The sequence below is a fragment of the Mesoplodon bidens genome, assembly GCF_964165515.1.
Source record: "Mesoplodon bidens genome assembly, chromosome: 7".
Taxonomy (NCBI): domain Eukaryota; kingdom Metazoa; phylum Chordata; class Mammalia; order Artiodactyla; family Ziphiidae; genus Mesoplodon; species Mesoplodon bidens.
Window position 1 is genome coordinate 20,483,369 of NC_138164.1, and position 25,159 is coordinate 20,508,527.

The 25,159-nt window shown below is 37.2% G+C and overlaps 1 protein-coding gene across 3 annotated transcripts in view; it reads right to left on the reverse strand.

The window, feature by feature from the left end:
- SIK2 (salt inducible kinase 2) overlaps nucleotides 1–25,159 on the reverse strand; it is a 130,134-nt gene that overhangs the window by 91,162 nt on the left and 13,813 nt on the right. For all 3 annotated transcript variants that reach the window (XM_081239223.1, XM_081239224.1, XM_081239222.1), the window contains exon 3: nucleotides 23,686–23,749. In XM_081239223.1, the coding sequence (XP_081095349.1) occupies nucleotides 23,686–23,749 (64 nt within the window). The remainder of the gene's footprint in view (nucleotides 1–23,685; nucleotides 23,750–25,159) is intronic.

Consider the following 25,159-nt stretch of genomic DNA (forward strand, 5'->3'; position numbering starts at 1 on the left):
GGGAGACCATAATTGATAAACAAGACATATATTCCAGCAATAGGATATACTTGTCACAGCTTTCCATCTAGTTGGAACTTCTCCAAAAGATCTACACTCTAAAAAGTCTTCTGAGGTTAATTGCAGAGCCGTCTCATATTTTTCCAAACAAAAATATACTTTTTTTCCCCGACAGTAAAAGCTGTGCATACTCATTGTGAAAAGACTTCAAACACAGAAACACACAAAGTACAAATGAAAGCTCCCCATAATCCCACACTTTACAGCTCAATTCAAATTTTCTAAACTTTGCCCTATGTCTTGAAAATATGTATGTATAATGAATTACATGCATTACATATAAATATATTTGTTATATAAATATTTCATATCAATATGAAACATATATTATTAAACCTCTTTAAATAGTGTTAAATAGTAATATATTTGAAAACCTAAATGCAAGCATATCATACATACTATTCTGTAACTTATATTTTTAATCTCTTAACAATTTATCCCTTAACTTCATAGATTACCTAATTCCAAGGGTAATTCTTTCATAGCCACAGTTGATTCAGAAAGAGAAATTCACTAAATGATACAAACAGAATAAACCATTTTTAAGATTCTAGACTTATTTTCACCTATAAATCCTAAAGAAAGTAAAAGAAAAGTGTTTCATTACACAAAAGGACTATTTTGACTAACTGTATCTAATATATAGTTTTGACTAACTATATCTGACATAATTTAGTATTCAAATGAAAAAATCTGACTGATGAAGATTCAATTTGTCATGTCTAGAAGGTAATCTGTAACAAAAGCTCGAATGTTTGGCTAAGCAATTTCATTTCTAGGCATTTATCTTAAAGAAATAATTAAGAATATATTCAAAGATTTAGTTTGAAGGACGTTTATGGTAATGTTTTTTTATGATAGTTGTAAAAAATCTAAATGTCCACCTACAAAGAATTGGTTAAATACACTATATCATGTTTAATTGATGGACTACTACAAAGTGACTTAAAATAATTTTATAGGAATATATTGATTGAACTGAAAATATTTTCACAAGATATTAGGGGGCTACATAGGTATACTTATATTTCTTAGAAAGTTAAATACACACCTATCATATTATCTAGCCATTCCATTCATTGGTATTTAACCAAGAGAAAAGTAAGTATATATCTATACACAGATTTGTACATGGATACTTATAACAATTTTATTTGCAATAGCTAGAAATTGGAAACAACCCAAATATCCATCAACAGGTGAATGGATAAACAAATTGTGTTATATCCAGAGAAGGAAATAAAACTCAGCATTAAAAGGAATGAACTACTGATACAGGCAACAATATGGATGAATCTCAAAATAATTATGTTGAGTGAAAGAAGCCAGACAAAAATGAGAGAGTGTGTGTGTGTGCATACATGATTCCATTTATATCAAATTCTAGAAGGCTAATCTATAGTGACAGAAAGCAAATCAGTGGTTGCCTGGGGGTAGGGGGTTAGGAGGAGGAACAGGTGAGAGGGAAGGATTACAAAGGGATATGAGGAAGCGCTGAGGGGGTGGGGGACCCGTTCATTATCTTGATTGTGGTGATGGTTTCATGGGTTAATACATATGCCCAGATTTTTCCAGTTGGATAGTTTAAATGTACGATTTACTGTATGTCAATTATACCTTAACAAAGCTGTCAAATCACACAAACACACATACAAACTATACTCTTTGCTTGAAATCTAAAACACAAATGGAAACGCGCTTAACATAAACATGTAGTTTAATGAATTATTATAAATACCTATATGAGCACCACTAAGGTCAAGCAACAAAACATTTCCAGCATGCCAGAAGCACCTCCCCCACACGTTCCCCTTCCTAGTCACAACTTCCTCTTTCTCCCCAGAGCTAACCCTATTCTGACTTTTATGGCAATCATTTCTTTTCTTTAAAAAATGTTCTTTTACTATCTCAGTATGTATCCTCAAACAATATAGCTTACTTTTTACATATTTTGGGGTTTTATATAAATAGAATGTGTTCTTCTGTGTCTGTTTTTTTCCCACAATAACATGTTTTTAAGAATCATTCACAGAGTGTAGTACATTGGTTTTTATTGCTGTATAGTATTCTGTTGTATAAATATACTACAATGTATTTATCCATCCTACTGTTGGTGGACATTTTGGTGCTTCCAGTTTGGGACTATTAAAACAATACTGTTATGAACATACTTTTAGGTGCATTCTTGTCTATATGTACATGAAATAGAATGAAATTTCTGCCCCAAATGTTCACAGCAGCACTATTTACAACAGCCAAGACATGAAAGCAACCCAAGCACCCATCAACAGACGACTGGATTAAGAAGATGTGGCGTTCGCACACGTGCACACACACACACACACACACACAGATACACAAAATGGAATATTACTCAGCCATAGAAAGAGCAAACTACTGCCATCTGCAGCAATGTGGATGGGCCAAGAGAATATTACGTTTAGTGAAATAAGTCAGACAAAGATAAACACTATATGATATCACTTATATGTGGAATCTAAAAAAAATAATACAAATGAATGTATACGTAAATAGAAACAGACTCACAGATATAGAAAATGAACTTGTGGTTACCCAATGGGAGAGGACAGGGGTGAGGGACAAGTTAGGGGTATGGGATTAACAGATACAAGCTATTATACATAAAATAGATAAGCAACAAGGATATATTGTACAGCACAGGGTATTATATCCATTATCTTATAATAATCTATAATGAAATATAATCTGCAAAAATACTGAATCACAGTGCTGTACACCTGAAACTAACACAATTTTGTAAATCAACTATACTTCAATTAAAAAAAAAGAACCCCCCCAAAATTTCTGGGTCACAAGGTATATTTATATTTTACTTTACTTAATAATTGACATACTACCAAGAGTATATGAGAGTTCCTGTAGCTTCATATCTATGTGTTATCTTCATAGCACTTATTGCTATCTGAAAATTTCTTGTTTACTTTTACTTGTTTAATATTCATCTTCCCCCAGTGTAGAGTGTAACCTCCAGAAGAGCAGGGACTTGGCCTGTCTTGTCCACTGCTCTACTCCTAGTACCTAGAACAGAGACTGGAAGAGCACTCAACACACAACAGAGGCTGAACAAATATGTGTTGAATTACTAAATGAATAAGTGAAAATTCTAGCCTGTTAGTAACTTCAGCCTGGGCTAAACAGAAGGACAACTGGCCTTGCTCAGAGACTTATATGTTATGCAATAAAAATATTTGTATGTTATGTAATAAAAAATGGATACATAATAACTTAAATAACATGATTCTAACTACTGAAAACTATGTGCATATACAGAGAATAAAAGTTGAAGGAAATAAACCAAAACTTAGTAATACCTGTCTTGGGTCTTTTTCTCTCTTCTCCCCACTTCTACCCCTACCTTTTACATATTTTCCAAAATTTCTTCAAAAAATGTATTATTCTTGTGAAAAAAAGTAAACTGAAAAGAATGAACTACTGATACATATAATAACATGGATGAATCTCACAGACATAGGTTCAATAAAAGAAGTAGACATAAAAGAGTATTATTCCATTTATCTGAAATTCAAAAACAGGCAAAACTAATCTATGGTGACACAGATCAGGCTAATGGTTACTTTCTGAGGACACTGATTGGGAGGGAACATGAGGGAGCTTTCTAGGGTAATGGAAATGTTCTCTCTCCTGTCCTAGGAGATGTGTACCTAAGAGGAATCATAAGTAGAAAATTCATCAAGCTATAAACTTAAGATATGTGTACTTTATTGTACATAAATTATAATTCAATTTTTATTTTAATTTTTTTTGGCTGCACCCCGCGGCTTGCAGGATCTTAGTTCCCTGACCAGTGATCAAACCCAGGCCCCGGCAGTGAAAGCACTGAGTCCTAACCACTGGACCGCCAGGGAATTCCCAGTATACTTCAATTTAAAGAAAAGGAAAACATGTAAATGAAGAATGATTGGATAGAACAAAAAATGGAAATGGCTTTTATGGTTTTCTGATTTTTTGTAACCACATATTCCAATTAAAATAAATAATAGAGGTCCAGAAAGCTTTTAAGTATGTTAGTCAAGAATGTATTGACAGTATTAGATTTGTAAATCAAATTCCTCAAACCATGGAGAAGCAAAACCTTCCCACAACAGTTTCTGAGTCTTTTAGTTTTCCTTTTCTTCAGATTCCTTTACTTGATGCAGCATGAGACATATTGTACGTTTAGAATATAAACTAACAGGTGAAATAAACTAACAGGTGAAACTAACGGGTAGCAGAGCTTTTCTCATTCCAAGCAAATCTGAATTTTCCAAAATCAATGATAATAATACTGCTCTCAACAGCAGAAGTCCTGAGAGCAGTCACCTAAAGCGTGAGATATATGCCATGTGGCTAATATGTTAGGAAAAATGCTTCCCTTTTTCTCAGTTCCTTAATGGAAAATAGGATTTTCTACATTTCTTTGACACTGGTAGGTGTTAAATATGTTGTCTTACTATAATGCCAATTGGTTATTATTATTATTATTTTTGGCTCTCAAGGTACTGCCTACTTTTCATGAATCAGTAAAATCAATATTCAAAGATTTTTTGCTATTATCAAAAAGTTGTTATTGAAAAATAAAATCGATTCATACCTTTTTAATGATTGCCTGACTACTCTCTACTTTAAAACGTTAATATACCTTAAAATCGAAACAAGCCCTACCTCATTCATTCAACTACTGAGTGCCTATTATGTGTAAGGCACTTTACGAGGTGCTGAGGATACAGAAGATGAACAGATATTGATCCTGCCCTCAAGAAACTCAGAGTGGAGTAGAAGATACATAAACTGATAATGGTACTTTACAACAGACAAAACCATGAGAATGAGAATGAATTAGTTTTAGATTAAACTGGCACCTGTGCATAGGATAGATTGGTAAGGGAATACTAGAGGCGAGAGAGCACTTAGAATGCTAATCATGAGCTGGAGGTGAATTAATGAGAGATGAAATGAGGGTTAAGGTAATAGAAAATATAAAGAGCAGAAATGAAAAATATTTTAAAGAAAAAATTTGTAAGACTAGGCAACTAAGGAGATAATAACATAAAGAAGAAGACTGAGTCAAAGACATTCAGTGGTGATAAGAATGGTCAAACTGGTGACAGACTTTTGGACACAGGTAGAGCTTACTTAGAAGAGAATATGCTCAGTTTTATAATTTATTCTCCAGATATCAAGGTAGAAAGTTAGGATCTGGAGGTCAGGCTAACGCAAAGGCTCAGGTCAAAAATTTGAGAATCATCTTCCTAGAGGCACTGAAGCCTTCAGAATAGAGGAGCTCACAGTGAGAGAATGTACAGAATTCCTTCTCTTGGGGGATGGAAAAATGAGACAGGTAGACAAGTCTTAAGCAGGAAAAGAAACCTGTCACAGAAAAGAATTTCCAAGAAAAAGAGAGTGCTTACTGCGTGTCGAATTGCTGCAGTGAAGACAAAGAAAGAGGACTAAAAAGAAGCAAGTAGACTTGGCCATGCGGTTGGTCACTGATAAACCTTTCCCAGATGCTATATTGTCACTGAGTTTGTTAATTCTTCACCCTGCAAATGATCTCTGCTTGTTATGATTGTCTGTTTTTTCCTGACTTTCTTCAGAACTTTTCTTGTACTTTCTAATAGCATTTATCACATATCATATTCTTGCATAGCTGTATCTTTAATTCTCTCTTTAGACAGTACCCTCCCCCTCAAATACCTAGGTAAGAAACCTGATAATTATTTCTTGAATCAAGAGCCAAATAAATGACCCATAATGGGATAATGAAGCAAAGAGAAAATTTTATAATACTTATCGTTTACTTTGCCAGTAGTGAAGCTAGATATTTTTTAAAAATCCTGATATTTAATGAAAAGCAAATCTATTAAAAACGACTGAACACAGGACCAAAAGAGATTAGTTTGCGTGCTTCAAGATAGACTGAGAACTAGCCAGTTTTCCCCTCCTACATCGAATCCTAGAAATGACCGAAAATTAATTAGTTGTCACCTGAGAACAAAAGGAATTGAAGAGCTAGAAGCTGGGGATATTCTGTGATTTACAACAGACTAAATCAAACTAAAGAGAAAAATCAAGGGTAAGATCAATATGGATCTTCAAAGGTAATACAGATACAAAATGGCCACAGAACTATCAGTGCTCCATGCCCAAAGGCGGAATATAGGAACAGAAGAGGACCAAGGGGTAATCAACGGCATTATTAGCTGGAATACCACAGTGGGTGCAGCCAACTCAAATCAGCCTGTATTCATCCCCTGCATAACACTCCTGGCAGTGACAGAGGGTATATGACCCCAGGAGGGAGTACTGTGTATAAGATCTTAGAGAGACAGGGCAGTGTCCTAGGAGACTGGTGATACCTAGAAAGAAAAGGAAACATTCATTCCCAATAGATCAGCCACCAGGATATCTAGCCCAGAAATATTTCTACTCACTCCTTTACTCTCACTGAAAACTGAGTGAAAACTCCAATGGCAGGTTTTAGCCCTCTTCCCAAGCAAGCTGCATAAACAGAGGCAGAAAAGAGCCTAACAAGGAATTTCAATTATAAAATTACATATGCAATCAAAGGATGAGCAAATGCATGAGGAATATAAATCTCATTTAAAACAGAAAACAAGCTCAATCAACAAACACACCTAAAGAAAGAGTTAAAAATATAATCGGAATAGGATTTTAAAATAAGTAGGTTGACTTCCACTTCTAGCCATAATATAGTACCAGGAACCAGATGTACCCTTTATTTAAAACAACTAGAAAACTGCCCAAAATATATAAAACAACTTTTAAGAAAAGATGACAAAATCCAAAGACTTAACAATGTAAAGTTCACAATGTCTGGCATCCAATAAAAAACAGTGTTTAGACACTGGACAAAAGGCAACACAGGCCTATGATTCCTAAGAGAGGGGAAACAAACAAGGTGAGGCCTACGATCTCCTGACTTTCTGTGTGGAGGCACACTCTGAACTTCAGAGCAGGGACAGAAATCCCAAGCAGAGCACGGGTGTCTTGCGGCGTACAGGAGACAGAAATGAGAATTCAAGAAGTCTCAGGTTTCTGGAAGATGTGGGACTAAGTTCTGGAGAGGAGGGAGTGACGCAGGAAAAAAAAAAAAGTTCACAAATCTGCATGGGGTGCCATTAAGTCTTTGCTAAATTCTATGATATGTGTGTACAAGATCAAATTCTACAAGGTTGGGCAAGGAATGACTGGGGTGCCGTGAGCTACATAGTTCCCAGAGCTCACATAGGGCTGAGATCACTCAAATTTCCACCAGCCAAAGTGGAGAGTTCTCACTGATCATTCAAGGCACTCAAGTAGAGACCTTAGTAGTGAGGCTAAATTGTTTCTAGTGTAAAGGTTATACTTTAACACCTACCCTAACAAAACCTGAAAGGATCAAAAGGAACTATAAGTAACTTAACTGCCTACCAAATCTCAACACTCTTTAAGAAAAGATGACAAAATCCAAAGACTTGACAATGTAAAGTTCACCATGTCTGGCATCCAATAAAAAAAAAGCACTAGACATAACAAAAAGCAGGAAAATGTAACCTATAGCCAGGAGAAAAACAGACAATAGAAACAGACCCAGATATGATATAAATGATGGAATTATCAAAAATAACAATAAAAGGGTTATTTTAATTATGTTCAAGTATTTAAAGGAAAACACAGTGATGAGAAAAAAAGGAACATCTAGAGATAAGTATATATGTTTACTATCTTCCCAGACATAAGGGAATAAATCACATCTAAGAAAAAAAAATAGGAAATGGGAAAAAGAACCAATTGTAGAACTTGGAAACAAAAAGCTTCAGTGTTGAAATACAAACCTCAATTGACTTGAGAAACCTGAAGTGTCAGCAATGGAAAATACCTTGAATCAGTACAATTGACCCAGAAGAATTCCCCCAAAACTCAGGAACTGATGGCACAAGGAGCTCTGAAAGTTGGTGTGAGTGAAGCTAAACTAAGGGTGATCAGTTGGAGACGTTTTAAGAAGCAATTCAATCTCCAAATCTCATCCCTCATTCTATGTAATTGGGTGTGTGCCCTGACTTCTACTCCAGTAGAAATCTGGAGGCTTAGTCTCTTGAGAGACTAAAACAGAGGGTTCCTAAACTAAGGATCCTAGGCACAGCTGAGGACAGGGATACCACTGAAAACAAGAGGATTACATAAACATATGCATACTGGATACTGACATGCCTCAGTCTTCCTTACCCATGAGGTAACCAAGCTTTTACCCTCTTGGTAGAAGACTGGAAGAATCTTCTTGTCAACTCAAGAATGAATATACAAACACTGGGTATCTCTAATAAAAGAACACAGTCAGATCACTCCTATAGTTAAACTCACAGCTGACAAATCCCATCCACTGGCTTAGTTTCCAGTCAGCTTCTTAGTTCCTCGTTCTTGCCAGGAATTGACAACCAAATACATCTAGTAATCATCTAAAAAAACCTCCTAACATAAAACACATAAACCAAAACATACACAACCACAGAAAAAAATCAAATTGGAGGAAAAAAGGAGAAGAAAATACAGCAAAATTATTGTTGTTCTCAGCTAAGAAATTGTAAAATCATCAAATAAGAAACAGGCGTTCCTTTTTTTTTTGCGGTACGCGGGCCTCCCACTGCCGTGGCCTCTCCCGCCGCGGGGCACAGGCTCCGGACGCACAGGCCCAGAGGCCAAGGCTCACGGGCCCAGCCGCTCCGTAGCATGTGGGATTTTCCCGGACCGGGGCACGAACCCGTGTCCCCTGCATCGGCAGGTGGACTCTCAACCACTGCGCCACCAGGGAAGCCCAGGTGTTCCTTTAAAGGGAACAATCAGGGAAAGAAATAAACTTAGATATTAAAAATATGATAGCCAAAGAAAAGTTGGAAGAAAACTTTTATAAAATCCCCCAGAAAGCAGAGCAGAAAGACAAAAACATGGATAACAGGAGAATAAAAAAGAAAAGAAAATTCAAGGGCCAGTCCAGGAGGGTCAATATCTGAATTATAGGCATTCGTGAGAGAGAAGAAAAAGAAAATTAGGGAAGGAAACCATCAACTAAGTAATTCAAGGCAATTTTCTAGAACCAAAGTACATGAGTTTCCAGATTAAAAGGGCCCACCAATAGCCCAACACTGTGAAGCAAAACAGACCTACACTAAGGTGTATCATTGTGGAATTTCAGAAGACCGGGGACAAAGAGAAGATCGTACAAACTCACAGACAAAAACCAATAATTCTCAACAAAGCATCAGGAACTGGATCACTCAAAGCTTTTCAAAAGCAATCCTGGAAACTACAAGATAATGGGACAATGTCCTCATTACTCTGAAGGGAAAGTATTTCCAACTTAAAATTCGATTCCAAGACAAACTATTAAATATTATGGATGACATGCAAGATCTCAAGGCATGTAAGGTTTCAAAAAATTTACTCCTATATACCCTTTCTTCAGGTTTCTGCTCAAATATGTATCAGAGAGGCTTTCCTCGACCACCTTTTATAAAGGAACAAATCTTCATCCCCATCCTGGTTTTCCTAGCCTTCTTACCTTCTCTGAAACAGTGACATAGTACATTTTCTTTTAATCCGCCCAACCTAAAACACTCTCACTAAAATATAAGGTCTAAGAGGGAAAGGACTATATGTTTATTAATGTGTTCTGAGCACCTAGAACTGTATCTGATATACAACAGACCCTCTCTAAACAATGTATTCCTGTGACAGAAATAAAAAAATAAAATTTCAAAAGTAGACATGGAGCAACAGCACAATAAGACTATCTATTCATGTATGAGGATAAAATGCAGGCATTTTCAGATGTATAAGGTCTCAGTGGTCTCTTTCAGAGACCTTTTTCTGAAAGAAGAATATTCTCCCAAAGGGGAAGAATAGATCATTCCCTATGTGGACTATGGTTTCCCCATTTACCCTAAATAGGAAATCTATCTCTCTTACCACCTTAATCAGCAGATAAATTCTACCTCTGGTTCTCCCCTTTCACAAACAAAGAAATAGCTTTCTCTGAATTAATTCAACCTTACTGAAATTCCTAAATACAATGGTTCTCTTAATAGAAATTTATGCTTAAAGACACAGAAAACACAGACTGCCAAAAGCCTCACATTAACAGAATTCGGCTAGGTATGGTTATGCCCAGGAGCAGAATAGCTGATGCTTCTCCCTCTCCCTTCACTGTAGCCTAGCTGCAGCTATAGCTGCCAGACATGGGAGAAGCTCACTGCTCACAGAACACAATGTCAGCTTTGAACCATAACTAAAGGCAAGCTGCCAATAATCAGCAGGAGATAGCTGAAATTAATACAGAAGTTAACAGGAAAACTGGACTGCTTTTCAGAAACTAGTCTATTCAATTAAGGCCTGTGATGCTTATATTTCCAAACATGTGAAGCTTAAAAACAATTTAGTTAATCATTTCTGACAAATCCATTTCATTCATCAAATGTTCTGAAAACTGTTTCTTAAGATTTGTAGACATCAGCTCTTTAGACCTAGAAAACTGACCATGAACTCTTCTAGTACAGTAGTCGAGTCACTTATTTCTTTTTTTCTTTTCAATCCCCCACACTAGGCATACTATCAAACACATAGTACTTAATGAACTTAAACAATTCCCTCATTTCTAGAAGACACTGAGGTTCAGAAATGTTATATGGCTCACCCCACGATGCTTATATTAGAAGTGAGATGTAGGACTAGCACACAGACCTCACTTGGGATTTTTCTTTTAATGTCTGACCGAATTTTAAAAAGATGAGGGGAGACCAACAGCAACTTTTTGGATCATGAATCATGGTGGCTCTTTCATGCAGTTAGCAGTCCCTAAAAGTTAACTAGAAAAATTTACAAGTAATCCAATTACATAAAGTAACTGTTACAAGTGTCTAATAAAAATTCAAAAGGAAATATCCTAAATTTTACATCCAAGGACAGGCTAATTTTATCTGTGTGAACTCAACATTTGCATACCCCTTCTGAAGTATACACCAATTTAATATCTTTCTACATTCACATCTACCATCCTCAGGCGTGTGAGAGCAATATTTGCCAATACATCTGCACAATAGATTATGTTCAGTTAATTAAGCTCATAAAACATGTGACGGGGATGTCATTGGGAAGGTAGATAGGGGCTACATTATTACATCAATTCTATATGAAATCCTGATTTTATACACTAAAGGCAATGAGGAACAAGAGAAATATTTTAAGCAGAAAACTGACAAGGATCAGATCTGCATTTTAGAAAGATCATTTTGACGGCAACATGGAAGACGGATTAGAAGAGGTACAGATCTGGAGCCAAAGAGACCTTAGGCTGCTGAAGTAATTAAAGTGAGAAATGATGAAGGTCAAAAGTAAAGCACTGATGGAAGAAATTGGAGAAGTGAGGACAGATTTAAGCACTACCGCACCTGGAACCCTGGTTAATAATTTTAAAACCCAAAGAATTAAAACTTAAGTTAGAGTCATACTGGTGTTATAAAGTGAGTAAAATCTTCAAAGTTTATTTAAACTTATAATGAAAGGCAAATGAACGACTTTTCTAACATTACCTTTATGCTGTTAAGATAGTAACTAAAGGCCGCAAAAATTGTCACTTAGCTTCTCTGAGTAACCAAGTGTCTAAAGGTATTTTGGCTAAAACAAAGCCCTTTTTCAGTCACCAGAGCCAGCATCCTAATACGTTACCACTGAAAGGGAAAGACAGGAAATGAATCAATAAACCTCAGGCACATGCTTGGCCTGGAAAGACACAGAATATCAAGGAGCAGAAATCTGAAAACAAAGGCCTTGGGTAATTTAATTACCAGGCCGGAATCTGCTGACTGCCAGTTTAATTGTTTGAACAGTGCCGAAACGGTCGGACAAGGTGACCACCCTAAGATTTTGCACCATTTTCTGTGTGTGACCATATGGACAAACATGAGAAAGAGCTCTAAAGAATGTAGGAAGCTTGAATAACTTTCATTAATCACACCTTTGATTCCAAAGGAAAATTTGAGTCAAAACTTTATATTTATAACTAACTCTAGGCTCTTTTTAGCAAATTCATTTGCCAGTACATACTCCATGCTGCTAGATTAAGAAAATAATAACCTTCAGAGATGAGCACCAACTGCTATATAAGAAATGGAAAACAGGGCTTCCCTGGTGGCACAGTGGTTGAGAGTCCGCCTGCCCATGCAGGGGACACGGGTTTGTGCCCCGGTCCGGGAAGATCCCACATGCCGTGGAGCGGCTGGGCCTATGAGCCATGGCCGCTGAGCCTGCGCATCCGGAGCCTGTGCTCCGCAACGGGAGAGGCCACAGCAGTGAGAGAGAGGCCCGCGTACCGCAAAAAAAGAAAAGAAATGGAAAACAAAAATTACTCAGACTAAATGTATATGCTCTTATTTATCCTTATACTCCAAAAAGGTTATTTTAGGGAGGTGTGGGAGTTGGAAGAAAGAATATAACTGTAGGGTGGTAACTACCAGTAAGTACTCAAAAACTGCTCAGTACACTAGAGGAAGCCAATTTTCTCCCTTGATTCAGTTAGTATTTCCTCATTCATGTTTATCTCCTGAAGAGTAGTCTGACGGAAAACTTCTTTCAAAATCTGAACAAAGAAGTACCTTCAGACTACTTCACCTGGCAGTGTTCTCCTGTTGTCTTCACCGAGTAAACAAGGTGTATAAGGCCAAAGTAGACTATTACACCATTCATTCAACAAGTGTTTATAAAATGCTGTGTATTGTGCTAAGTCCTCAGCAGAAGCTTACAATCTAGTAGAGATAAAAAAGATACACAAGAAGACCTTAAATAACAATGAAAGGCAGTATGTAAACAAATTCTAAAGTGAGTTGTGCAGGAAAGAGAATTAAACGCTTTCAAAAGAGGAAATCACTACAGAGTGAACTAAGTTAGAAAGAGAAAGACAAATACCGTATGCTAACACATATATATGGAATTAAAAAAAAATGTCATGAAGAACCTAGGGGTAAAACAGGAATAAAGACACAGACCTACTTGAGAATGGACTTGAGGATATGGGGAGGGGGAAAAGTCAGCTGTGACAAAGCAAGAGAGAGGCATGGACATATATACACTACCAAACGTAAGGTAGATAGCTAGTGGGAAGCAGCCGCATAGCACAGGGAGATCAGCTCAGTGCTTTGTGACCGCCTGGAGGGGTGGGACAGGGAGGGTGGCGGGGAGGGAGACGCAAGAGGGAAGGGATATGGGAACAGATGTATATGTATAACTGATTCACTTCGTTATAAAGCAGAAACTAACGCACCATTGTGAAGCAATTATACTCCAATAAAGTTGTAAAAAAAATAAAAAAATAAAAAAAAGAGGAAATCAATGTGGATAGAGTTCATTGAGAAAGACTTTACTGAAGAGACAGAACTTCAACCAGGCCTTTAAAAAAGGCAAGACTTGAACATGTAGAGCGCAAAGAGCGTTCTAGGGCTCCAGATCAACCAGAGCACAGATCTGGAATCAGAAATTCATGCATTCTATTTTGAGAATCAAAATGAAGATCTGAATAGTTATGGGTTTTGTGGGCATTAGATTAGATTTGGTCATTAGATTTGGTAACTCCACTAGCCAGTTTCCAAAGTACTGAAGACAGGGGCTTAAATGCTTCCTACTTCCATTAAAGATAAGGAAGGAATATGGGACCAAAGCAACTCAAGAAGCTCTATCAAGAACAGTTATATACACCATTGTGGACAAAACTGTTACATGCTTTGCCTGTCTTTAGTTTTAATGATAATTTAATTAATTATGATTAAATCAATTATATCCTTCAAGATTCAATTAATTGACATGCTTAAGGGGATAGGGGAGGGCAGAGAATCCTGCCGGCAGAAGAAAGAGTAATGTGTGATGTCACTGACAGAAGAAGCTTGTTAAGTTCAAAAAACTTTAAGAAGGCATATAACCAGTTAGTACAGTAGAGTCATTCACAACTTAGGCTCTGAAGACAGACTACGGCTTCAGGCCTTGGTTAAGTCGCTTATTTGCTTGCGTGCTCTGCGACCTGGCAACTGGTTTAACCTGTTCCTCAGTTTCCACTATTGCAATATGGAGATATTACTAGCCCCTACCTTATAAGATTTTTGAGAGGACGAAGTGGCACAGTAAATGTATAGGACTTAGCACAATGCCTAGCACTTGACAGATGTTCAAGGAATGATAGTCTTTACTGTTATTGTTTTTAAGCCTCAGATGTGTACAGTGTAATCATCCTTGTTAGCCTTGTTAAGATTCCTGGACTTTATTCCAAAAACAATGAAGCCTCTGAAAAGTTTTAACAGTTTTAATTGGATTTTTGTTTTAAAAATATGGCTTACTTAGTACCTCTCATAAGTAACCCCAAAGGAAAAATTTATTATAGAATTTACTACCAAGAAAAGTTTTCCTTTCTTTGAAGAATAGGTACCTTTCTTTCTTTTAGATAAAATTCTGTAAATGACTATATCTTCTTTTCATTTTGACAGCCAGAAAGCTTAGAGCCAAACCTGAAGCGCTTAGGCCCTTACTGCCTGCATATTTGTGTTCACTTCCCCCACCTCCCGTGGCTGTTTTCTACTCTTACATGTGTTTTCTGATTCAGTTCTTTATTCTTGTTTATATTTTAAAATTATTGTTTTTGTATTATTTTCACTTAAAGCTACTTCAGCCATTTATGGAATGAGGTGCAATCTAATTAACCAAACAAAAATAAAGGGCATAAACACCATAGCCTCATAATGCATGAATCATGCACTGTAGATGCATTCTCAGCATGCCACCAAAATCACTTTTTTGGCCTAAACCTAGTCAGATGAAGCAAGAAAACCAGATGGCACAGGAAACCTCTCTCTATGCAAAGAAGGAACAGATGAGGAGAGTGCAAAGACCTACGGCCTTTCCTGAATTAGCAGGGCGCAGTTAGGGCAATCAGTGCCAGAAGCAGAAGAGAACTTGAAAGTGGCTGCTGGGAAGTTATGTACAGACTCAAGGTTAGAGTTTTTATTTTTTTGATAACGAATGTTTTTTCCAAAAGTACTTCACCCTCTTAACCTTCAGTCGCTCCACTGTTCTGTTCTCAGCTCATGAGACCCCTTTGCTGTTTCACTTATCTCCCTCCTCAACTTGGATCTCATGGTCACCCACTTCAACACTGCTCAAGTCCTACATGCATTTGTCCTGTACCATTCCATTCTCCAACCTGGGTCATTCATATTGTCTACTCTTTCCCCTCCTGGGTTGGAAAGCACTGCTCACTATGAGTCTACCATGAACTCCCTCCCACAAAGCTAATCATTGATGCTTTTATTCATCCCTTGACTGTCATATGAACACCGCCAGCTGCTCTAAACCTTTCCCCATACTACAGTGTCTAATGTATTGCTCTTTCCCTGATGTCTCATCTGCTACATTACAGAATGAATTAAATCTATTCTATGTTAACAAATTCATCTTCCTTCTATTTCCCCCTAAGTACCTCTGTAGCCATATCCTTAGCACAAGCTCTAATTCTCACTGTAACTGCACCCATGCACACTTTCTCAGAGAAGGAATTCCTCTCCTCTAAGCTAACCATTCCCTCTGTGCTCTTGATCCCACTGTCTCTTGTTTACCCTTGTTTCACCAACTGTGTCTTCTTTCCTGCCTATATTCTTTTCTTTTCTAGCTTCTTCAAACACTAAGACCAACACCACAAAAAAAGCATGATACAATACCCAATTATCCCTCAATTCTTTCCTTCTCTCCTTCTTTCTACCTTAAAAAACTCAAAATAATTTTATAATACCTTTCTCCCTTTTCTCACGATCCATATGTACATAACTTCTTGAAATTTGGCTTTACCTCCCAATTTATTGAAAAGTACTCTCTTCAAAGCATTGATGATCTCATAGTGACCAAACACACCCCTCTTCATTCTAAACCCTCGCTTGTCTAATCAGGCCAGAAACTATCCTTACTTCCCAAGATATCCTTCTACTTTACCAATTCCACTTTACCCACCTGCCTCCTAAATGAAGGCATAAACAAAACTCACTTCTTAGCTGCCTTCTCTCTGAGGTCTCATTATTAATTATAGCTTCACTCATACTTCTACACAGATAATTGTCAAATCTATACCTCTATTACTAAACTCCCCTTTTTTGAGAGAAAAGGATTTACTGAGGCATAAATTACATACAATAAAATGCAAATTCTTAGGTGGTTACTTAGATGAGTTCTGATAATGGCATACTCTGTATAACCACCACTCAAAACAAAAATAAACGGCTCCATCACTCAAGACAGTTCCCTCTTATCCCTTTGCAGTCAATTTTCCCCTCTCCTCAGAAAGAGTGAAAAGAGACAACCACTTTTCAGCTTCTTGTAACATTATTATTATTTTTTTTACTTATTTATTTATTTTTATTTTTGGCTGCGTTGGGTCTTCATTGCTGCGTGCGGGCTTTCTCTAGTTGTGGCGAATGGGGGCTACTCTTCACTGCGGTGTGTGGGCTTCTCATTGCGTTGGCTTCTCTTGTTGCGGAGCACGGGCTCTAGGTGCACAGGCTTCAGCAGTGTGGCATGCGGGCTCAGTAGTTGTGGCTCATGGGCTCAGTAGTTGTGGCTCGTGGGCTCTAGAGTGCAGGCTCAGTAGTTGTGGTGCACGGGCTTAGTTGCTCCGCAGCATGTGGGATCTTCCCGGACCAGGGCTTGAACCCGTCCCATGCACTGGCAGATGGATTCTCAACCACTGAGCCACCAGGAAAGTCCCTTGTAACATTATTATTGTTGCTTGTTCTAGCAACTTGTTTATGTTGCTGCATGTATAAGTAGTTTATTCCTTTTTATTGCTGTGTCATCTTCCTGTATTGCTATACCACAATTTGTGCTATACCACGATTTGTTTTGGATACATTTTCCTGAAGATGGACATTTGGGTTGTTCCTGCTTGTGAAAAAGGTTGCTAGGAATATTCTTGTACAAGTCATTTGATGAATATTTGTTTTCATTTTTCTTGAGTAGGTACCTAGGAACTGAATTGCTCAGTAACAGGATAGATATAAGCTTGACTTTGTAAAAAAGTGAAAAATAGCTCTCCCAAGTGGCTGCACCATGTTACACTCCCACCAGCAATGAATGAGAATACTAGCTGCTTTCTATCCTCCGAACATTTCATATAATCTTTTAAATTTTAACCATTCTAGTTGACATGTAATGTTACCTCACTGTAGCTTTCAATTTGCATTCCTCTGATGACTAATAGCATTTAGTAATTTTTCATGTGCTTATTGGCCATTTATATATCTTCTTTTGTGAAGTGTTTGGTTCCAGTCTTTTGCACGTGGTTAAATTGGGTTGTTTGTCTTTTTAGTGTTGAATTTAAGTTCTTTTGAAGGTTATTTGTTTCTATCTTCAACTGCCAGCAGCTCACATCAAACTAAATGTCCTGAGGTCATTTCTGACAGTACATCTAAAATCTAATTTGTAATTTTTTAGTTGGGAACGAGGCCTCTCTATTGCTGTCAACCACATCACAAATATTCTTCAATCACATTTGCTTTAAATCCTAACTCTCGATGTTTTCCTCTTGACAGTCAATAAGAACTCTTGAGAGATGGCAGATAGGTAATTATTAATGTACAGGCTCTGGAATTGCATGGTTCAAATTTAAACTCTCCCACTTATTTGCTGTGTGACTTTGGACAAATTACGGAATCTTTCAGTGCCTATCTTACAAGGTTTTTGTGAGGTTTCAATAAATTATGTAAAGTGTTTTAAATAGTACCCAACAAAAAGGGAGTACTCAATAAATATGGCTTGTTGTTATTTTGGAAATGCCTTTTGCCTAAAATCTTTTCTCATGAATCTAACAACTGACATCTTAATCTACGCATTCAGCCTCTTACCTCTAGACAATATAAACAGTCCCCTAGGGCTTCCCTGGTGGCACAGTGGTTGAGAGTCCGCCTGCCGATGCAGGGGACACGGGTTCGTGCCCCGGTCCGGGAAGATCCCACATGCCGTGGAGCGGCTGGGCCCGTGAGCCATGGCCGCTGGGCCTGTGCGTCCGGAGACTGTGCTCCGCAGTGGGAGAGGCTACAACAGTGAGAGGCCCACGTACCGCAAAAAAACCCAAAAAACCAAAAAACAAAACAAAAAAAACAGTCCCCTAAATAGGCTCCTTCCTCTCCTCGAATTCAGACTACACACCCCTGCTGGACTTATCTTCCTACAAAAGTCCTTACACATATCATCCCCTTTTGGCTCTTCACCATCTTCTGGCTCACAGATGTCCACTCTGAAAAATAATCCTAACCCTTTATCCAAACACTCAAGGTCTTCCACAACTGCTCCTACACACCTCTCTAACATATGCTTCTTACTTATAGCAGTAGGGAAATAATTCAAAAGCTATCAAAAGATTGTGCCTTAAACGGAAAAAGCCAGAAGCTGCAATATAAGCATATTACTTAGGAAAATGGAGGTAAATCTAAATTAATCAGATGAAAGAAGTACAAGTGGTTGCCTCTGAGAAAGGGAAATGGGGGTGGGGGAAGAGGATGGGAAACAGGTGTTTTTCGGTAACAAATCTTGCAGAATTATTTGACTTCTTACCGTAGTGCATGTTTAACTTTTGTAAAAATAAAAACTTGCAAGATAGAAAGATACAAAGAAAAATGGAAAGGAAAAAAAGAAACAAACGGAGGGAGGGAAGAAGGGAGGGAGGGAGGGAGGGAGGAAGGAAGGAAGAAAGGAAGAAAGGAAGGAAGGGAGGGAGGGAGGGAGGGAGGGAGGGAGGGAGGGAGACTGATTAACTGAGGCAATTTGGTTGTCCTTACCTAAGGATAATCTGTAGACCTATGTAAGGAATAGTTGGGCACATCCATTTATTTACTTAGTGGAGTTATCCTATTTGCAGATTGAAGATTCTGAATTTTATCCAATAAATAATAGGAAGGTAAGTAAAGGTTAATGAACATAGTAGTAATATAATAAAAATAATAGTTGGGAAAGATTAAACAGGAAATATATCAGAAATGTACTTGACTGGAAAAGAAATAGGGCGTGGTAAAACATGAGGTCTTCATAATTGAGACATGAGGGGATGAAAGCCTAGATAAGGGTGATGACTGTGGAAACAGAAGGATTTAATTTCAAGTTATTTTTCAAGAACACAGAGTATGACTTGCTGGCCACCTAAATACAAAACTAAGGAAAAAAAAAGGAACACAATGCCCTCCCGCACAGAGGAGGCACTAAAGGTCTATTTGTAAAAAGTAATTCCAACATTATAAACACGAACATTAAATCTTAATATATAGTTCTTAATACATAGTTGAATATTGTTTCTGTGGTTCTGTGTCATCTAAAACAGACTGAAAACATTTTGGCTCAGAATTCACTTAAAACATTATACATATTTTTCATTACTTGATTAATGTTCCATGGACTGCATCTTCCCACTTCTATTTTACTGTCTTCATGGGCTCCACCTTAGAAACTTGCTGGCTTTGCCTGTAACTACTTGAATCTACAGTTCACTCTGTCTTATCTTTCATATTTACTCTAGCTATTTTACATGAAAAATCCCCAAATTATGCTTCAATTTATATAAAACAATGCGATCCAAACATTTATCATCAATGGTCTTAGCAAGAAGTAACAACTTAGAATATTCCATTTTCATAGAAATGACATCTAACACATAATAGCCATTTCTATCTAGTTTACTCATAAGACTACAGCCCAAAGCTTTAAAAAATATTCCAGTGAATAAAGACTTAAAAATCCTTCCCTTGACCTCAACTACCTTCCCATTTTTTTTCCCTCCCTTTTTGAAGTGGAAATCCTTTTAAGAGGTTTCTGTTTGGCTCTCTCCATTTTCCTCTCTCATCTGCTCTTCAGTGTAGCTTTGGCTCACTCACTCCACCAAAACTGCTCTTACCAAGAGCCAGATACAATGGTCAATTGTCATTCTTTATGTTTCTTGACTAACAGCAGCATCTGACATAGATGTTCGCTCTATCCTCCTGAGAACACTTTCTTCATTTGGTTTCCAAGACACTGCATTCTCTAGGTTTTCTTCTCTGTCTTCTTTGCTAGTTCTTTCTATTTTCCTGAGGTTTTAATGTTTGAGTGCCTCGGGGATCAGACATTGGTCTCTTTCCTAATCATATTCTCTACTTGGGTGGTCTCCATCTGTCAAGAAATCCTACTGATTCTACTCATTCAAAACATACCGTGAGGGTTTTCCTGGTGGCGCAGTGGTTAAGAATCTGCCTGCCAATGCAGGGGACATGGGTTTGAGCCCTGGTCCGGGAAGATCCCACATGCCGCAGAGCAGCTAAACCCGTGTGCCACAACTACTGAGCCTGTGCTCTAGAGCCCGTGAGCCACAACTACTGTGCCCTCATGGCACAACTGCTGAAGCCCACATGCCTAGAGCCCGTGCTCCATAACAAGAGAAGCCACTGCAATGAGAAGCCCGCACACTGCAACGAAGAGTAGCTCCCGCTCGCCGCAACTAGAGAAAGCCCGCACACAGCAATGAAGACACAACACAGCCAAAAATAAAAATAAATAAATTTATAAAAAAAAAAAAAAAAAAAAAAAAAAACATACCGTGAGTGACCACTTGGCACCATGTACACTACTGCTACCCCGGCCTGAGCCATAATCATCTCTCACTTGGGACTACTGGTCTCCTACCTGGTCTCCCTGTTTCCATCCTTGCTCACTACAATCTATTCTCAACACAGCAGCCAGTGATGCTTTTAAAATGTTAGCTTAGATACAATCACTTCTTTGCTCAAACACGTCTCTAATGGTTCCCTAATTTTATTCAAGGTAAGAGCCAAAGTCCTTACATGGTCTACAAAGCCCCCAAATATGCCCCACCCCTGCCTCCCATTTACTTTTCTGACCTCGCCTGACCTTCCTACTATTCCTCCTTGCTAGCTCTTGCTCTTCCCTCTTGCTTGCTTCTCTCCACCTACACTGGACTCCCTGCTATTCCTTGAACACACCAAGCACACCGCTGCCCTCAGGGGCTTTGCATTTACTCTTCCCTCTCCTTGGGCCACCCTCTCTTCCCCATATCTATATGGCTGTGCTTTCTAGTCTCTGTTCAAATGTCAGCGAGGCCTTCCCTGACCACTCCATCTCATACTGCAATCAACTCTCCCACTCCACATGCCCCCTTCCTTGCTTTATTTCTATAGCATGTACCACCATCTAGTATACTATACAGTTTACTTATTTTGCATGTTGTCTCTCTCCCCACACTGAAAGGCAAGGTTCCTGAGAAAAGGAATTTTCATCTGTTTTCTTCATTGTGGTACTCTTCCCACAGAGAACAGTGTGGGACATAGAGTCAGCTTTCGATAAAGATTTCTTGAAAGACAATTAATATGGTGTAGCCAGCATTGCAAACCAGATCTTTTTGGCTTCAAAGCCCACACCATTCTATTAAAACTTCAGTTAAGAAGCTTCTAGTTGAAACAAAGAGCTAAAGAGTTTAAATAACTTGAAGACATAGAAATAGCAACTATCCAAAATGAAATACAGACAGAAAGAAGAATTTTCAAAATTGGAATCAGTGAGCAGTGGGAGGATTTCAAACAGCCTAATATATGTGCAATTGGAGTCTTTGATGAAGAGGCCAGAAAAATAATGCCTGAAAATTTTCTGAATTTGATGGAAACTTAACATTCACAGATTCAAGGAGCTCAGTGAACACCAACCATAAGAATCATGAAGAAAACCACACAAAGGCACATCATAATCAAATTGTTAAAACCAGTGGTAAACAGAAAACCCTGAAAGCAGCCAGAGGAAAAAAAGGCACATTATATACAGAAGAATAAAGGAAAAAGATGACAGCAGATTTCTTTTCAGAAATAATGCAAATGAGAAGACAGTGGAGCAATATCTTTAAAGCACTGAAAGGAAAAAAAGTCAGCCTAGAATTACATACCCAGTACGAATATCATTTAAAAATAGACAAAATAAGGATTATTTTAGACATACAAGAGCTGAAAGATTTCATCGCCAACAGACCTGCACTGCAAGAAATGCTAAATAAAGTCCTTCGGGCAGAAGAAAAATGATGCCAGATAAAGATATGTATCCACATAAAGGAATGAAGATGAAAACATGCATCTACATACAGAGATGTGGCAATGGTAACTCCACTAGTAAATGTATAAGATTTTTAAAAATATTGAAATCTCTTTAAAACATAATTGACTTTTTAAACAAAATTAATGACACTGTATTTTGTGTTTTATAAAATAGGGATAAATAAAATGCATGGCAAAGAAATAACGGCGAGGAAGGGTTAAACAGAAGTATATTATTGCCAGGTTCTTACACTCTATGTGAAGTGGTGAATATTACTTGAAGGTAGACTGTAAGTTAAAGACTTGTACATGAATGTTCATAGCAATTCATGTATAACAGCCTAAAACTGAAACCAACCCAAATGTCTATCCATACATGAATGGGTAAGCAACTTGGGGTATATTTACAAAACTGGATACTACTTACAATAAAATGAAATGATATGTTATTACGTGCAACAAAATGGATGAATCATAAAATAATTATACTGAGAAAAAGAAGCCAGACAAAGAAAGGGTACAGACTGTATAAGCACCTTTATATAATAAAACTGTAGAAGACATAAACTAATCTATAGTGACAGAAAACAAATCAGTGCTTGCTTGGTGGTAAGGTGGGGCAAGAAAGATTACAAAGGGTCACAAAGAAACTTCTGTGGTGGTGGTCTGTTTCACACATCTGTGTGTGAAAACTTACTAAATTGTACACATTATATGTGCGCAATTTACTGTATGTGAATTCTTCAATAAAGCTGTTTAAAAAACAATTTCGGACTAAATTTAGGTTAAAAAACAAAAATATTTAGACTACTACAGTGTTCTTGCTCCATAAAGTAAAAATAAAATAGATGAAAGCTAGAACCAATAAAATAGTTATAATTTTTTAAGGGTTAGAATGGATCATAGAAACCAATTAATCAAATACTTTTTTATTAGTGACAAAGGAACTGAGTCCCAGAGAGGTTTAGTGACTTCCCAGAGGTCTTATAGCTAAAGTTAACAGCTTACTAAACTATAAGATCCACAATATCAGGGACTGTGTTATTTAGGTCACCACTGTATCCCCTACACCTAGTACAATGTCTGAGACATAGTACAAGCTCAATAAATATCTGACTATCTTTACCCTGGAAAGAAAGGTAGAAAGGAAGATAAATGAAAGAAAATCTCCTTTGCAATATGACTGAAAGTTTCCCCCTATCTTTGATTCTCCAATCTCTTTAACACAGATGAGAGAATTAAGCAATAGCTTTAATATCATAAATACAAGAGACTAAATTATACTCCATATTTTTAGCTTACTGGATATTTTATTATATTCGAATGCTTAAAAATTTCTAATTCATGTTAGCAACTTTTAAACAAGCAGGAGAATTAATAGAAGATACTCTATTCATAAAGCTTACTGACATTTTCAAATTTAAAAAAAAATGGAAAGAAATGTGCTTACCAAAAATTTCTCCATTTTTGGCATATTCTGTCACAAGGTACAACATGCTTTTGGTCTCCATTACCTATTGATAAATAATTCCACATTAGTCTCACAGGAAAAGATTGCAACATTCTATGGAGTTACCTAAATTAAAACTACTAATTAAAGTATCAAGTTATGAATAATTCAGAAGCTGGTGAAGTTTACAAGACTGACAATATCCTTATGCTAATATTTTTGTGAAAAATCTAGACCCTTCATCTTCCAAATGTGGTCCACAGACCAGCAACAGGAGCAGCGGCACTGCCCAGGCTTCCGTTAGAAATGCAAAATCTCAGATCCCATCCCAGACCTACTGACAAAGAATTCTCATTTTAACAAAATCTTCAGGTGACCATAATGCACATTCAAGTTTGAAAAATACTAATATAGGTAACGGGAATTTTGAAGATCAACTTTTTATCTCCTCACTGACTTTTCTAGCTGTGCTATATGGTAGAGCTTATAAAATAGAGCTCAGTTAATCTGGCCTGTAACCTAGCTAATCTGGCACAGTGTGGTAGTCCTCCTACTATACTTTCATATTTTTACAAAGTACTGTTATTTTAAAACATTGTTCAAAAGCTTCTTCATAGCTCCACTGCTATACACTTCTATTTAAATTCGTTTTTCTAAATTCAGAAAGGAACATACATACCGGCACATCCTAACAATGTAATATTTAACGGCTATCTACTGAGAGGCTAAAAACTAACTTTGCTCTAACATTTAGGTTTAGGACTATTCCTAAAACAGGTGCGAAAACTAAGAGCTACCTACAACTTGGGTCTAAACAAGTCCAACAGTAAGTTACTTTAACTGATTATTGGAGTTCATATAAAAACAGAATTATCATGCGAATCATGGTAGTTTTTTGGTTTGTTTGTTTTGTTTTTTAATTGAAGTATAGTTGAAGAATCATGGTAGTTTTAACCTCAGTTTGAGTCATGGGTCATCAGACTTCTAAGGATGTGATTAGTTTCTTATAGTATCCTCTTTAGGGAAAAAAAAAGAAGCCTAAGGGGAGAAACACCCTGACATAACTTTGCTCTAAGAGGCCCTCTGCAGTTTTAGGAATTGTTTTGAGTGGCACACCATAGTCTCTCATTCTCAACTAACAGTAATGCTCTCCAATGGTCTCCACATGGTTTACATTATAAATCTCTATTGATAAAATCATTTAGCCAAATATATACCTGTAGGTATGTATGCAGGTAAATGTATATATACACATATATGTATATATATTTATGAATATATACACACAGAGACACAAATTACATACTTGTGCCATTTTATAAATATATTACATACATTATACGAGGCACACAAGAAGATAAATATAAAAGATAAACAGAATTACAAGTTCTAATAGTTTCTTATTATACCCCAAGGGACACTTGTGCTAACCAATTTGAGTGCACAGAGTACTGTACTAGCACTAGCTCTCTGA